Source organism: Cnephaeus nilssonii (genome assembly GCF_951640355.1).
Source record: "Cnephaeus nilssonii genome assembly, chromosome: 11".
In the NCBI taxonomy this organism is placed as follows: domain Eukaryota; kingdom Metazoa; phylum Chordata; class Mammalia; order Chiroptera; family Vespertilionidae; genus Cnephaeus; species Cnephaeus nilssonii.
The window spans coordinates 2,506,558-2,521,018 of record NC_137082.1 but is presented as its reverse complement, the minus strand read 5'-3'; the positions used below and the strand labels follow the sequence as shown (position 1 = coordinate 2,521,018).

General features: G+C 65.5%; 1 protein-coding gene across 1 annotated transcript in view; it reads right to left on the bottom strand.

Moving 5' to 3' along the window:
• Positions 1-217: 217 nt before the first annotated feature.
• The window catches only part of LAMA5 (laminin subunit alpha 5), a 48,133-nt gene continuing 33,889 nt past the window's right edge, over positions 218-14,461 (bottom strand). The window contains exons 38-80 of the mRNA XM_079783879.1: positions 14,211-14,372; positions 13,952-14,053; positions 13,776-13,859; positions 12,906-13,136; positions 12,488-12,601; positions 12,205-12,332; positions 11,965-12,045; positions 11,654-11,868; positions 11,187-11,287; positions 10,782-10,962; positions 10,528-10,677; positions 10,037-10,188; positions 9,857-9,967; positions 9,559-9,670; positions 8,916-9,080; positions 8,596-8,792; positions 8,286-8,402; positions 7,993-8,147; positions 7,615-7,756; positions 7,423-7,525; positions 6,802-6,912; positions 5,836-6,015; positions 5,597-5,745; positions 5,347-5,517; positions 5,111-5,247; positions 4,881-5,034; positions 4,587-4,720; positions 4,350-4,512; positions 4,121-4,243; positions 3,878-4,026; positions 3,641-3,773; positions 3,421-3,564; positions 3,101-3,231; positions 2,830-3,000; positions 2,603-2,744; positions 2,328-2,473; positions 2,063-2,255; positions 1,821-1,991; positions 1,554-1,716; positions 1,302-1,435; positions 1,127-1,220; positions 822-941; positions 218-682 (exon numbers count right to left, since the gene is read on the bottom strand). Of these exons, the coding sequence (XP_079640005.1) occupies positions 519-682; positions 822-941; positions 1,127-1,220; positions 1,302-1,435; positions 1,554-1,716; positions 1,821-1,991; positions 2,063-2,255; positions 2,328-2,473; positions 2,603-2,744; positions 2,830-3,000; positions 3,101-3,231; positions 3,421-3,564; positions 3,641-3,773; positions 3,878-4,026; positions 4,121-4,243; positions 4,350-4,512; positions 4,587-4,720; positions 4,881-5,034; positions 5,111-5,247; positions 5,347-5,517; positions 5,597-5,745; positions 5,836-6,015; positions 6,802-6,912; positions 7,423-7,525; positions 7,615-7,756; positions 7,993-8,147; positions 8,286-8,402; positions 8,596-8,792; positions 8,916-9,080; positions 9,559-9,670; positions 9,857-9,967; positions 10,037-10,188; positions 10,528-10,677; positions 10,782-10,962; positions 11,187-11,287; positions 11,654-11,868; positions 11,965-12,045; positions 12,205-12,332; positions 12,488-12,601; positions 12,906-13,136; positions 13,776-13,859; positions 13,952-14,053; positions 14,211-14,372 (6,180 nt within the window). The 3' untranslated portion in view covers positions 218-518. The remainder of the gene's footprint in view (positions 683-821; positions 942-1,126; positions 1,221-1,301; positions 1,436-1,553; positions 1,717-1,820; positions 1,992-2,062; positions 2,256-2,327; positions 2,474-2,602; positions 2,745-2,829; positions 3,001-3,100; positions 3,232-3,420; positions 3,565-3,640; positions 3,774-3,877; positions 4,027-4,120; positions 4,244-4,349; positions 4,513-4,586; positions 4,721-4,880; positions 5,035-5,110; positions 5,248-5,346; positions 5,518-5,596; positions 5,746-5,835; positions 6,016-6,801; positions 6,913-7,422; positions 7,526-7,614; positions 7,757-7,992; positions 8,148-8,285; positions 8,403-8,595; positions 8,793-8,915; positions 9,081-9,558; positions 9,671-9,856; positions 9,968-10,036; positions 10,189-10,527; positions 10,678-10,781; positions 10,963-11,186; positions 11,288-11,653; positions 11,869-11,964; positions 12,046-12,204; positions 12,333-12,487; positions 12,602-12,905; positions 13,137-13,775; positions 13,860-13,951; positions 14,054-14,210; positions 14,373-14,461) is intronic.

Below are 14,461 nucleotides of genomic sequence, written 5' to 3'. Positions count from 1 at the left end.
AAGACCTGGGGAGGTGGGCCATGAGCTGCCCCCACGGCCAGGCTCTCTAAGCACCTGTCCCGTGCTTTCCTCTTTCTCCATTTAAAAGCCAGCACTCATAAGGACATGTGCTGGGGGGTGGGAACGACGCGGGAGAGGTCAAGGGGGGGAAGGAGACGTAATACTTTAAACAATAAAGAATAAGAAAACGTGTTTTAAAAAAAAGTTGACACTCAGATACATAAGCTCCTTTTTAATTTTTTTTCAAGAGAAGGGACCAGTGATTTACAGACTTCTCAAACTAGTAAAAATTGGTGGAAGGGAAATCTCACAATTATAAAAGATATAAAAAACCCATTTTATTGTATTTTAAACTTTCATTTAAAGTCAGATATAACTTAAACCATTTCCTGTAGACTCGAGTCTAGGGAAGTTCATACAAACTTCATCTATGAGACTGGTGGAGGGTGGCATTGTCAGCGAGCTGTCTGAGCAGCAGGTGCCCTCCTGCATGGCTAGGGTCCCAAGGGGCAGCTGTGCTATGTGGCTGGGCAGCCACTGGCCCCCACTGCGCCCTGGACACGCGCAGAGCGAGGCAAGGTGACAAAGGCCCAGTTCACCATCAGATTCCTCATGCAGCCTTGGTAGAAAGGAGGCCAAGGGTGTGTTGGGGTGGGGTGCCCAGCCTGTGTTTCTGAGGATCCTGGGGTGCAGGGGAAGAGGAAGGGAGACAGGTTGGAGCAGAGACTGGCTTCCAGCTGGCGTCCACCACCGAGAGCAGCCGACCCCAGTGCCTGGTCCCCCAGGGGCAGCTCCCCCACCTAGGCTGAGGTCTCACTCACCGGGCAGGCCCCCCAAGTGCAGAGGCACTGGGGTGCTGTCTGAGGGCTGCAGCATGGGACCCAGGGTCTGGTTGCTCCGGGAGTCCACCTCCAGCCGGAGGGCGGTCCTGCTTTTGGTCACTGTGGGACACAGGCTCCTTGTGGCTGGCCTGCGAGGCCCTCTCACCAGCCGCAGAGTGAAAGGGCCCACCCAGTGTTTGGCTTCTGCAGCTTCGTCCTCCGAGTCCCTCCCAGGCTCTCTGCTCTGCAGAAGCAGGGCTGCGGGGTGTCAAGAGTCTGGTCGTGGGACAGGGGGCCCAGCTCACCTGTCAGTTGGTGCCACTGCCCGTCACACAGCTCCTTGGAGAGTGTCACCAACGTGGAGAACTTGCCTGCACCATCGTCTGCACACAGCAGGACCTGGGTGGGGGCTGGACATCAGGAGAGCCCTGCCAACCCCAATTCTGCCCTTTGGCCACAGCCCCCCCACCTTCGACGTACCTGCTTCTCCAGCACCTGCAGCTCTAGGTAGGGGGGCACCTGGAACTGGCCCAGGTGGAAGATGAGGCCTGTGGCTGCCTGGGGCCGCACCTCCAGCTTCAGGCTCACGTCAGGAAGGGTGGTTCCCAGGGTGTCTGCGGGGAGGGACTGTGAGGGGAAGAGGGCCTGGCCCCAGGCCCCTTGCTTCCTGGCATGGCTCCCCTGACCCCACAGCCCAGGGCACATGCAGGGAGTGGGGGACAGCAGACTGACCTAGAGTGATGGCTCCCCTACTGCCGGCAAAGAACAGACCCATCTCCAGGGGTTCTGACGAGCAGGGTGTGACCCCCACCATTCGGTTGGGGGGACTCAGGGGCTGCCCGTCCACCATCAGTCTCCTCACACAACCGCTGAACCAGGAGCTGCTGATAAACATCTGTGGGGCACAGGTGGGTGGACGTGGGGTCAGGTTCAGGGGTGCTGAGGAGGGTGGGCTGGGCTGGGGATCGGGTAGGGGTGCTGGGGAGAGGCAGTTCTCACTGGGAGCTTGGGGCCATGGACAGGAAGACCCCCCACAAAGAGAGTGTAGGGCTGGGGGCCTTCTGCCCCCTGATACTGCTGGCCAGGCTCCTGGTTAGGCTGCTCCTGGCTCTGAGTCCAGACCCCATCCATCTGTAGCTGGATCCGAGTCCTCTCCCAGCGCACAGACACCTGGGGGGGAAGAGGCACATCAGGCGGGAGCCCCCAGGGCCTCGCCACAGCCCTTCTCTTCAGTCCCTTACCTTGTGCCACTGGTCAGCTTTTGAACGCTGGTGACTCAGGACGCGGAGCTCGGGCCCTGGGCCTTGTGTCTGAGCCACAAAGTATCTGTGGCTCAGGAAGAGCGCCAGGGAGGGGCTGCCCGCCGCCAGGGGCACAGCGAGGAGCAGGAGTCCTCTTCGGGTGCGAGGGCGGACCACCATGGAGAATTGGGACCTGGAAGCCAGCAGCCAGGCAGGTGTCAGCCTGGGCAGCCCTCACCTCCGCCCCCACCTGGCCTGGTCTTACCAGTTCTTAAAGGGTGCCAGGACGGCTGTGAACTCCAGGTAACTGGACAGGGGACCCCCAAACTGGTAGGTGCCATGGATGGTCCCAAGGGGCCGAGGAGGCGCACAGGCAGAGTCCTGGGTGGGCTGCCGGGTGTGCCGGGAGACCTGTGGGGTCAGGTGGGGATGCAGGGGTGCTTAAGGGCCATCTTTTGCCCACCCCCAGCTCTACCTGTCTCCTGCCCTTTACCCTCACCCCGCTGACCTTGTCTGTCCCCCAACACCTGTGGTGCCCACCTTCTGAGCCACCGTGGCCTGTAGTCCTCGAGGTGCCTGCACTGGTGTCTGGGTGCCAGGGGCTGCTGGGGCACATCCTGAGCTCACGTTGATACCACCCACATTCTGCTGCAGGTCCAGCACACGCTGGGGCCCCGTGAGCCTGTGAGGACAGCGAGGCAGTCAGCAGCTGGAGGCCCCTGAGCAGGAGGGGTCAGCACAGCCCCCCTGACACCCGCTCAGCTCACCGCTGCACAAACACGTTGGTGATGCAGCCGCTGAAGTTACGGATGGTGTTGGACGCCCCCAAGCCTCCCAGGAGGAGCCGACGGGGCCCCTCAGGCTGTGGCTGGGGCCTGGGGGGCGGCCCCTGGTGGGGCTTCATCTGCTGAAGCTGGTCGTCCACGTAGAGCCAGACCCTGTGAGGAGAGCCGTGTTTCCCCACCCTGTCCACACACCTGCAGCAGGTTGCACCCAAGACCCCGGCTCTGCTGCCGTCCAACCCTGTTCCTGGCTCACCCTGTGGTGTTGCTATAGAAAGCGACGTAATGGGGGGAGCCATCAGCAAACCCCCCCGGCGTCTTCAGCTCAGTTGTCACCAACCGGAGTGTCACGTGGCCCTGCTGCAGGGACACCTCACAAGGCCCAACCTGGGGACAGTGGTCAGGTCAGCGGGCCCAGCCAGGGGCCCAGACTTACTCCCTCCAGCCACACGGGCCCCCACACTAGGCTGCAGTCAGGTTCAGGGAGGGCCGGGCAGAGGTGAGGCTCAGGGAGGGAGGGCTGGAGAGTCAGGCTTGGGGGCAGCAGGCGGTCAGACCCAGGCTGGGTGGACACACCGGGGACGCTCTGTGGTACAGCAGACCGCTGTCCTGGGTGCTGCGGAAGCCGAAGCCGGAGTAGACGCTGCTGGTGAGGGGGGCAACATCTGGGAGCTCCAGGGGCAGGAAGCCATGGCCGTGGAACGTCATGGCCCGTCCCACCTACAGGGAGTGCACTGTGAGGACCCCAGCAAGCCTGCTGGAGGGGGCTGCTGGCTGGAGCGGGTGGGGGGCTCACCAGCAAGTCCGCGGTGCAGCCGGCACTGATGCCTGTGGTGTTCAGCCGCTTGAGATCCACATACTTGCCCAGAGCTTTGATGCCCTTGATGCAGCCACGCACGGAGCCTCCGGACGGGAAGAGCTGGCGCAGGCTGCCGGGCAAGCAAGTATTGGGGCACTGGCACTGGGGAGGGGGGGGGGGGGCTGGGCGTGGCTGAGACAGCGTGGGGCCGCTGCCTGCCCTGCAGGTGCTCACCTTGGGGGCAGCTGGTCCGGAGGCACGCCCCCCAAGTAGTAGGCATTGGCCAGCTCCAGTACATTCTCCTGCTCCACACTGAACACAGTGGCCCTCTCCACGCGCACCAGCACGCGCTTGCGGCCGCCCCCCAACAGGAACACCTGGATCTGATGGCAGGTCGCGGGATCCTCAGCACCTGCCGTTTCCTGCTGCCAGCCCAACCCCACCTCGCCCTGCCGATCCTTCCGGCTTTAGCCTTACCGCCTTGCTGGCCACAGTCAGGGGCGGAGGGGGCTGCATCGGTTTGGCCTCCTGCAGGCCCTCACCGAAGTCATAGAGCAGCACGAGGCGGCCTTCCAGCACGGCCAGGCACAGGAACTGACCCTGTGGGGCGGGTGGGTCAGCATGGCGCGGGTCCAGCAGGGGGGCGCTGGGCTTGCGTGGTGGGGTGCGGCCAGGGGGCGGGGCGGGGCGGCGGCGGCAGGCTTGCCTGGTGCTGCAGGTAGAAGATGATCCCCCTGTAGGACACCAGCCGCAGCTCCTGTTCGAAGCGCTTGGTGTTGCTGATCTGACTCTCCACTCTGATGCGGGCAAAGCCAGAGCCCTCCAGGTAGGAGCCGTCTGTGAGCCATGGGTCTCCAGTCGACTTGGTGCTGCAGGTCAGAGGTTACGGGGTCAGTGGAGGGTGGGCCGAGGGGGGAGAGGGGCGGGCCCAGGCCGCACATACCGTGCACAAGGCTTATCCACGGCTGTGTTGAGCTGGAAGGTCTTCTCGAAGTTGTAGAGACTGACCACCGCCTCGTTGAGCGTGCCCATCTCAATGCAGCCCCGGTAGCGGGGGAAGCGGAGGGGCTCCGGGGGCTGTGGGCACAGCACCTGGTCAGGGCGCCTCCCCACCCAAGACAGGCCCCAGAGGAGGAGCTCAGACCGGGGCAGACCCACGGAAGCCAGAAACCCAGCAGGACTTGCTGGGACAAGAGCGCAGAGGGGATGGCCGAGTGCCAGGTCCTGCTAGGCTCACCGTGAAGTTGCTTGGGTAGCCCCCCACATAGAAGACAAAGTCGTCAGGCTGCAGGCTGAGTAGCCCCTCGGCCCCAGGGGCCACCGTGTCGCCCTTGGTCTCGTGGCTCGTCTGTTTCTCCACAGTGACAGACATGTGGCCAAACTGTAGGGTCCTGAGGGCAGAGCGAAGGGGTTGGAGCAGACATGCAGCCTGCCAGGGGGTCGGGGAGCACGGGGCAGGCCTCTCACCTGTCAAGGCTGATGGCTGCAAATTCCTCCCCAATGTTCTCGTCGATGCTGAGGGTCGTGGGGCCCGCGCCCCCCAGGCGGTAGATCCAGTGCACCTTCTGGTTACGCAGAGCCACGCCCATGTAGTCGCCAGTGGCCTGTGGTGGTGGGAGACTCAGTGGGACAGGGACCCAGTATAACCCACCCACTCCAATCTGATGCCCATCTCTACCCAGCCTGCCAAGCTGGCCCAGTACCTGGCGGCTGCCCATATAGAGCACAAACTGATCCTCAGCGACCTGGTCGGATGCTGGCTCTGGGCTCTGGAGGTAGAACTTGAGGGCAGTGTAGGCAGCGAGGTCTGTGAGGTCCCGAGGGGCACGCAGCTGCACCCCCGAGCGCCCGTTGAACTTCATGGACACCTTGACCTGTGTGCAGGGTGCACGGCCCATCAGCATCCACCACCCAGTCGCCCAGATGCCCCCTTCTTCTGGCACTCATGCCCACCTTGCTGGCAGCTCCTCGGGCCTGGGCAATGAGCTCCCGCACACGGCCGATGCTGGCCGACAGGGCCAGGCTGGCGTTGTGCCCCCCCCGGCTCTCTAGCAGGTTTAGCTTGGCCAGCAGCTGTGGCAGCGTCTTCTCCAGGGTGGACACTGCAGGGGGAAGGGAGGGGGATGTGGCCTGAGAGCCCTGCTTCCCCCGGCCCACCTGCTCTCACAGGTGCTGCGTGCAGGGGGGCCCACCTGAGCGACCGGCGTCCAGCACCACCTGCCCCAGGTCCTGGCTCTGCAGACCCCCGTACTGGCCCTGCCACTGTTCCAGGTTTCTCTGCATGTCTCGGAGCCGGGACTGCACTCGGGTGGCCGTGTCTTGTGCTTTGGTGGCCACAGCCTTGGCGTGAGCAATCTTCTTGCTTGTCTCGTCTGTGGCGGGCAGTGGGCAGGCTTCAGCGGGGTCCAGAGAAGACCACCCTGGCCCCCCCTCCCATCAGGGACATCACCAAGTCCCCTCCACTAGGACTAGCAACAGGGGCGCTGAGGCATGGAACCCACCCTACCTCCCCCCCAGGGGGCTTCTCCCGTGCCAGCCTCTTGGGCCAGAGCAGGGCCACCCTGATGCCTCCGCTCAGCCCTGTCTCCCTACAGCCACCACTGCCCCCGGGCCACGCTCCTCTCCCCCGTGGCCCTGCGAGAGCCCCTGCGCCCTCGTGGCCACGCTCGCGACGATGCCCTGCTCTGGGCAGCCTCAGGCTTCCTCCAAAGCCCGTCAGACACGGCTCCTCTGCTGCGAGCCGCCTGGGCTCTGCCACCCCGAGCCTCCGCCTGGCTCTCCCGCCACACCAGCCCCTTGCCCCCCATCCACCTCCGTGCCTGCCCACGGACCGTACCTTCCCCGCTGCCCCAGCATCCTGACCCCCTCCGCCCCCCAATTTATCCCTAAAGCACTTCCCGTCCCTTCCCAGTTTTCACTTGCTACTTGGGTCTCTTTTGTTTGGTGTTTATCTCCCGACCAGAGGCGGGTCTCCAGGTCCAGGGTCGCCCCCTTGGGGGTCCCCTTCAGCTGTCCTGGTCACCATGTTGCATGGCACAGGTGTGATGTGCCCCACCCCAGAGCCCCGTTGGGCAGCGCTGGCTGGAGTGGCTGGGCAGGTGTCTGTTCACCTCTGGGGACAGCAGTGAGGGCAAGGGCAGGAAGAAGGCTCAGCCTACCTGTGTCCATAGCCAGCATGGCCTGCACCTCCTGGACCCGGGCTGCCAGCTGCTCCTTCTTGGCCCGGGTGTCACGGAGCTGGGTCCCAGTGCCCTGGAGGGTGGCCCTCACTGCGGGGGAGGCAGCCATAGCACCAAGGAGCCCCTGCCCCCGTGCATGCGTGCAGCCCACGGTGGCCCTCCTGACCATGGAGGCCTAAGGCTGGCATGCCCACTGATAGACGGAGACACCCTGACAGCAGGGCTCTGCCTCAAGGGGAAGGGTGAGAGCACCCCGAGTCTCAGGGCTGCCTCCCCGTCCCACAGCAAACATGTAATCCTCCCCATTTTGTAGATGAAAGCACAGAGGCTCAGAAAGGCCAAGCCATTGCCCACAATTCCAGCAAAAGGGGAACCCTTCCCACTCCCCGCCTGCCCTTTCTCATCCAAAAGTCTGCCATGCACACAGCCTCCAGCCAGGGCAACAGGCTGGTCCCGTGCCCTCGGCCCTCCACAGCCCCAGGGTGGACACACCAAGCCAGTGGGAGCAGGGTCCCCACCAGGGGCAGCTGCCACTGTAACAATGCACAAACCCACACACGTGCCCAGAGGCTGAGGGTCCCTGCAGAGCCTAGCACTCACCGCGGCCCAGCCTCTGCTGCTCCCTGAGAACAGCCTGCTCCAGGGCACTGCTGTTGGCCCGCAGCTCCCGGGCTCGGGGCGCCAGGCCCTGCTGTACCGCCATCTGCAGACATGGGGACAGGACACACTTCACACCCACGCAGTGGGAGCAGCGGGGCAGGGGCAGGGGCAGGGGCAGGGGCAAGGCCTCACCGCCCACGTGTGGCCCGCCTGCTGCAGTGCCTGGCCGGCTGCACCCTCGGCGGCCTGCACAGCCCGCAGAATGCTGCTGTAGGCGTTGGCAGCCTCGATGGCCCGCTGGATGAACCGGTCCTGGTTGACTCCACGGATGATGCTGGGGAGGGAGAGGCGAGGGTTCGAGGGGGTGTAGCAGGGGCCCAGATATCCTCAGGCCAGCACATGGGCCCCACCGTCAGCTGCTGGGCCAGCCTGCCTGAGGGGCCTGGCCTCCTGTGAGGACAGTGACTTCTCCCTCTAGGACCCGCCGGACCAACTGTGCCCCTTGAGGCCTTGATTCCCCTGGCAGGGACCTGACCGTGTCCCTAGGGCACCCCTCGTTGGGCCCCGCACCTGGAGAGGTTGTGTGCCAGCTGGTCCAGCTGCCACGCGTGGGCCTCAGCAGCCTCCACCAGGTCCACCTTGCTGCTTGCAGGGGAGAAGGCACGTATCTTCTCCAGCAACGGTGTCCAGGCCCCGTCGAGGCTGGCAGCCAGGTGCTCATACTCCTGGGGGCAGAGGGGCTTGGTGGGACCCTTGTCCCCACCCCCTACTCGCTACCCTGATCTGGGACCCCAGGGGTCACACTCCGCATGCAAACTCGTCCAACCCCGCCTGGGGCACAGCCCGGGAGGGGCAGTGCTCACCTCCTTGGCCCGGTCCATGCCGTGCAGAAGCTCAGAGACCCAGGCCAGGGTATCGCTGGCAGCCTGCAGAGTGTCCCTCAGAGTGGCATTGTCACGGGACAGCTCCTGCTTCCAGTGCTGGAGGGGAGGAGTGCAGAGGAGGCGATAGAAACACAGAGGCATGATGGGGTGAGGGGTGGGTAAGGGGTGAGGGGAGAAGGGGTGAAGGAGGGTGATTGGGAGAGGGGGGGCTTCAGGGTAGGGAGGGTAAAAGGAGGAAGGGAGAGGAAGGGAGGGGAGAAAAAGGGGGAGAGGGAGGGACGTTCCGCACCAGGGCCTCCTCCAGGCGCTCCTGGTTGCGGCTGTTGAGTTCCTCGGCCTCCCGCGTGGTGCCCACTGCCCGGTTCAGGGCTTCTCGCAGGTCCATGAGGCCAGCCTCATGCTGGGCCAGCTGGTCACGCGTGCGGGCAGCCAGCGCCTGGTTCCCCTCCCAGCGGCTGGTCAGCTGCTCCTGCACACGGGCCAGCACTGGCAGAGACCCAATACGGGGATGGTCACTTGGGCAGTGACCACTCCACACTGACCTCAGTCCTGGACTCCTGGCTGAGGCCTCGCCCCTCCCCACCTCTGCCCTGCGGGCTGACCACTTACGTCTCTGGGCCTCATCCAGCTCGGCCTCAGCCACTGCCCGCGGGGCCCCCAGGTCACGGGCCCGCATTTCCCCAAGCAGTCGGTCCACCTTGGCCAGTGTCTGACGCAGCTGCTCCCCGGATGGGGCTGAGGCATTGCCCGGGAACAGGTGGTCTGTCATGAGCTCTGAGGGTTTGAGGAGGGGCCATCAAGCCCGGGGCAGACCTCGGCCCACTGGCTTCCAGGCCGAGGCCCTGCCCCAGCATCACCAGCACATCCCAGGAAGCTCCCTGCCAGCCCGGCCCTCTGGCCCACACCCCTCACTCCCCAGCCCCACAGCCGCGTCCCTCTGCTCAGCCGCTCCCGCTCCGGCCCAGCGCTCAGCTGGACCTGCACTTCTCCTGGACGCCTGGGCTGGACCAGGGCCTCTGATCTCTTCTGGTGGCGCGACGGTGCCCACCATCGAGTGTCCCGAGAGGTAGGGTGTCTGGGAGGGATGCTCGGGCCCTTCTGCAGTGTCCCCCCGCCCTCTCGCTCTGGCCACACCCACCACTGCCCCCACCTCCCGACCGCCCTGCCGTTCCCTGGGTGAGCACCATCTCCCCATTGAAGCATCTGAACCCTGCCGGCTCTCAAGGTCGAGCCACCTGGAGGCAGCCCCTACCGCTCAGGGTTCGGTCCAGGTCCAGGATGGCCTTCAGCAGTGTCTGTGCCCGGCCCAGTGTGGCCTCTGTGCTGTCCAGCAGCTGTCCAGCCCTCACTCGGGCCCCTGTGGCCTGTGGACACAGTACCCCATCAGCCCACAGCCTCTGCCGGCTGGAGGGTGTGGGGAAAGGCCATGGGCCTGGGAGTGGCCTTGGGCCTGAGCTGAGGGTCGGGAGTGACCATGGAGGGTGTGGGGCTCAGGGAGAGGGCCTATGAGAGGGGTCCGCTGAGGAGAGGGCCTCGGGGCCGGGTCCTGCCTGGCTGTCCATCCGCTGGGTGTCCTGCCCGAGACTCTTGCTCTGTCTCTCCAGTGCCTCCAGCTGCTGTGTGGCCTCACGGCGGGGGCCTGCGGGGCTCCGGAGCTGGCTCTGGGGGGGAGGGACAGTGAGGGCCTGCCACCTGGGACGGGGGGGGGGGCAGGGGCCACAGCTCAGTACCTGCAGGTCTGCGATGGAGGCGTTCAGCCTGTGCAGCTGGGCCCAGGCCAGGGAGCTGGTGTTGATGCCTCGCAGCTGCTCCCGGATGGCGGGGAGGAGGGTGCCGGCCCGCTCCAGGTCGTCCAGGAGCAGGACCACGCAGTGGTCACACACTGCGAGCAGGCGGGCAGGTCAGTGCAGGGTGAGGGGCGGCCATGGGCAGGGAGGTGTCGGGGTCCACATGGTGGGGATGGGTCAGCCAGGGGCCATGGAGCTGGCATGGGGGCACTGAGCTGGGCTAAGGGGACAATGCTGGTGAGGGCCAGAGGTCTCACTGGGAGGGGGTCCGGGGTCAAAGACAGGTGTGGGTCCCTCGGAGAACTGAGAGGGAAATTTGGGGCCACAGGACTCCTCTGCAAGTTGAAGTTAGTGCTGGGGTCAGCAGAGCAGTGCCAGCTGGGGTGAGCTGGGTGTGGTCAGATGGGCGGAGGGGAGAGCGGGGACGGACGCACCTTCGCAGTGCACGCCGCCGCTCCCAGGACCGCCAGGCACCGGCACCTGGTGCTGGTGGCTGCAGGTGTCACAGCGCTCCCCGCTGAGCCCCGGGGGACACGTGCAGCGGCCCGTGTGCACGTCACAGTGGCCCTCCTGGCACTGGCAGCCTGGAGCGGGGGCAGGGTAGGGTGGGGCGTGTGGCTGGCAGAGGGCCCCGGGGCCTCGCCGCCCTGAGGTGCCCACCCCACGGTGCCCTGCCCGTGGCACTCACGCCGGCAGCCCTGCTCGGGGAGCCCCCAGTGGCCGGGGGCACACTCTCGGCACTGGAGCCCCCCGGCCCCTGGCAGGCAGTGGCACTGTCCAGTCTGGGGGTGGCACTCAGAGCCCTTGGAGGCTGGTCCACAGGCGCACGGGTGGCAACCCCCGCAGCCCTCGAAGCCGAAGTGTCCTTCCTGCAGGCACAGGTGTGGTCACAGCCCTGCCCAGCCCTCAAGACCCGGCTGCCTCCACTCCTTCAACCATAAGTTTCTACCCTGCAGCCCCAGGCCCCCCTCCCGACCCGAGGCCCCGCCCCTCCAGACCCGAGGCCCCGCCCCTCCAGTCCCAAGGCCCCGCCCCTCCAGTCCCGAGGCCCCGCCCTTGTACAACAAGGCTGGCCCCTCCCAGGCAGCCCTACCTGACAGCGGTCACAGCGAGGTCCTGTCACACCTGCCTTGCACAGGCAGTACCCGCTGTGGGGGTCACAGGACTCTGTCCCACACGGGGAGCAGTCGCACCCTGCAGAAGGTGGGCTGTGAAGTAGCCCCCCTCCCCGAGCTTCCTCCTCCCCCCCCAGGCTTAGTGAGCTCCTGCTGCCTCAGTCTCCTGCCCCCATGGGAACCCGGGGCCCTCACTTTGTACCACCTCCTCCACCCCTGCTCCAGGCCATCCCATCACACAGCTGCCCTTTACGTCCCACTCTGCCCTCCCCCCGCGGTCCAGGCTCAGCAGAGGCTGGCCCCAAAGCTGCCCGCGGTCTTCTGGGGGAGGACGGGCTGGGTCCACCCTCTTCCTGCTGGGCCCAGCATGGGACACAGCCTGCTCCCAGGGGATATCCAGCTTCCCCCCCCCGCCCAGCACTGAACCACCCTCCCTGAGGCCTACGGGTGCAGTTGCCCGGCAGCAGGGCGTTGCCATAGAAGCCAGGGGCGCAGGTCTCGCAGTGGGGCCCGGTGGTGTGGCGCAGGCAGCTGTGGCAGGCGCCCGTCAGGGGGTCACAGTCCTTGAAGATCATGTTGGGGTCCCCGTTGCCACTGCAGTTGCAGGGCTGGCATGAGCTGCCCAGCACCAGCGGGTTCCCGAAGAAGCCAGGGGCGCACCTGGGATGAGGGCGGGGTCAGAGCGGTGTGGCTGTGCTTGAGGCCCGTCCCCACCCCCAGCCCAGCTTGCCCTCCAGCCGCCCCTGCCAGGCTCACCGCTCACAGGAGGCTCCTACGTAGCCGGGTTTGCAGAGGCACTGGGTGCGGCCCCCTGGAAAGACGCAGCCCACCGCGAAGCTACAGAAACGGAGGCGGTTGTCACGCACGCACCTGCACACCTGCGCAGCGCCTGTGTATCCAGACCGGCCCAGCCTCTGGGAGCCAGGGGCCCTGCCTCATGGACCCCCCGACAGCTGCCCGGACCTCGCGGAAGTCAGTGCTGACTCGCCAGCTTACTTGTTGGAAGGCACCGAAACCGGGCAGGGGCAGCTGACGCAGGGGGCTGCGGGGTCCTCTGTCCCGGTGCGCACGAAGCCAGCCTGGCAGCGCTCACAGTGGTCGCCCTCGGTGTGGTGCTGGCAGTCCTGGGGCGGAGGGACAGGTCAGTGCTGACAGTGGAGGCCCCAGTTCCCACCCCAACCCTGCTGGGGGCCCTGCCCAGGGCGCCTCCTCAGACCTGTGTGTCCGTAACTACTGACCCACAGGTCCCTCGTGGCTCCCTCCGCTGAGTCCCACTCACCATGCAGGTGCCCGAGCCTGGGATGCAGAGGTCTGAGTGGCCGTGGCACTGACAGGGGATGCAGCGACCCAAAAAGAGACCTTTGACGTCCCGGTAGTAGCCAGGGGCACATTCCTGGGGGAGCATCGGTGGTCAGGGAAGAAGGCAGGGCAGGGGCCGCGCTCACAGGTCGGATTCAGACCAGCGGTGGACAGGGCAGTGGGTGGTCAAGGGCTGGCAGGGACACGGTGACAGATTAGCAGACAGATGAGCAAGCGGCTGGCTCAGCCTGTGGTGGGAAGGTTGGGGTGCTTGGAGGGTGGAGAGGAGGGTGGGTGACACCAATGGGGATGGAAGGCAAGAGTGGACACGGGGCGGGGGGGGGACAGATGTGCATGGGTGGGGCAGACTGACGGTGCCTGCCCCCTCCCCACCTCACCTGGCATGAGTCCCCGAGGTAATTGGCAGGGCACATGCACAACTCCACATTGCTGGCCAGAGGCCCCCTGCCCATCTTGCTGGCCACCTCCAGTGCCACCCTGCGCAGGGAGACGGCCCTGGAGAACTTGGAGAAGAGGGCGCGGATCTGCAGCTGCTGCAGGCCGGCCAGCACCATCATGAGCTCCTCGCGGGACACGGCGCTGTGGGTCTCCGTGTGCCGAAAGTTACCCTGCAGGGCCACCACAGGTCCTCAGTGGGGCAGACCAGGAGCATAGAACAGACCCTCCCATCGGGTGGGGCTCTCAGGTCAGGTGGGGCAGGAGGGGGTTACACTCGAAGTTGGCAGCGCCTGGGTCCCTACCTCGCCATGCACAAAAGCCAGCTCTGGCATGTTAGATTTTGAACATACCAAGATAGTTTAAGCTTTTAGGAGAAAACTTATGTGCGTACTTCCTGATCTCAGAGAGACAAATACTTTCTTAAGGGAGACACAATACTAACTGTAAACGAGAAATTCGTAAACAGTAAGAACTGTTCTTCAGAAGACATCTTAGAGAAAGACAGGCGAGCCGGCAACTGGGCGGCAACAGCCACGTCTCCAAAGTCAGGAGCGACTCAGAACTCCTCGAAAAAGATGAAGACAACAGGCGGAGGGGGAACTGGGCAAAGACACACAGGAGGGCCCGGCTGGGAGCAGGGAGTGGAAGGCAGCGTGGGCTGGGAGCGCTGCCCACGGGCAACCTCAAAAGCGAGCGTGGGGTGAGCCCTGTCCTGCTCCTGGACCATTTCCCAACATGAGTGGGCACCACAGTCCTGGCCCCTTTTGGCCTTTTCTGGGCCATGCTGGGTGCCAGCCAGCTCCACTCACCTCCACCAGCTGCAGCTGCCCCTGGTGCACGTGCCCGGGCTCCGGGTGCCCCGGCTCCAGGAACATGATGCTCATCTGGTTGCCCTGGGGAGGCGGGCAAGGGCGCGGTCAGGGCTGCCCACTGTCCTGGCTCGGCTGTGCCCACCTGCCCACCCGCCACGCCGCCCGGCAGCCACCTGCAGCAGCACGTCCGGCCGGCTCTCTGTGGGGAGGAACACGTCTCCCCGCTGGCTCTCCGAGTGCAGCTCATAGCGGAGGGTCCCCCCGTAGGATGACACCTGGAGATGGGACAGAGGAATGTGACCCGGCCAGACCCTCTCCATACCCAGCGTCTCCGCAGCGGTTTGAGCAACGCTGGGCTGGGCCTGTGGGCTCATGGAGCCCCCACGCCTCCCAGGACATGGCACCCCCCTGAGGCCCGATGTGCCCACTCACCCGGTCCCCCAGATAGGAGGGCGGCGCCTGCCAGTACAGCTCGGGGACGGTCTCGGGGAGGTGCTGCAGGTCCGCGTGGAGCAGCTCTGCCTCCCCCCGCAGCTCGTGGGGTACCACGTGCCGGTCACTGCTCAGCAGCACCCAGCCCTCCATGTCCACGAACTGTGGGCACACGGGCAGGACACTCGGTGAGCACCCCCACGTTATAGGGCCCACCCCACACTGCAGAACCCGCCGGTGGGGGGCAGCGT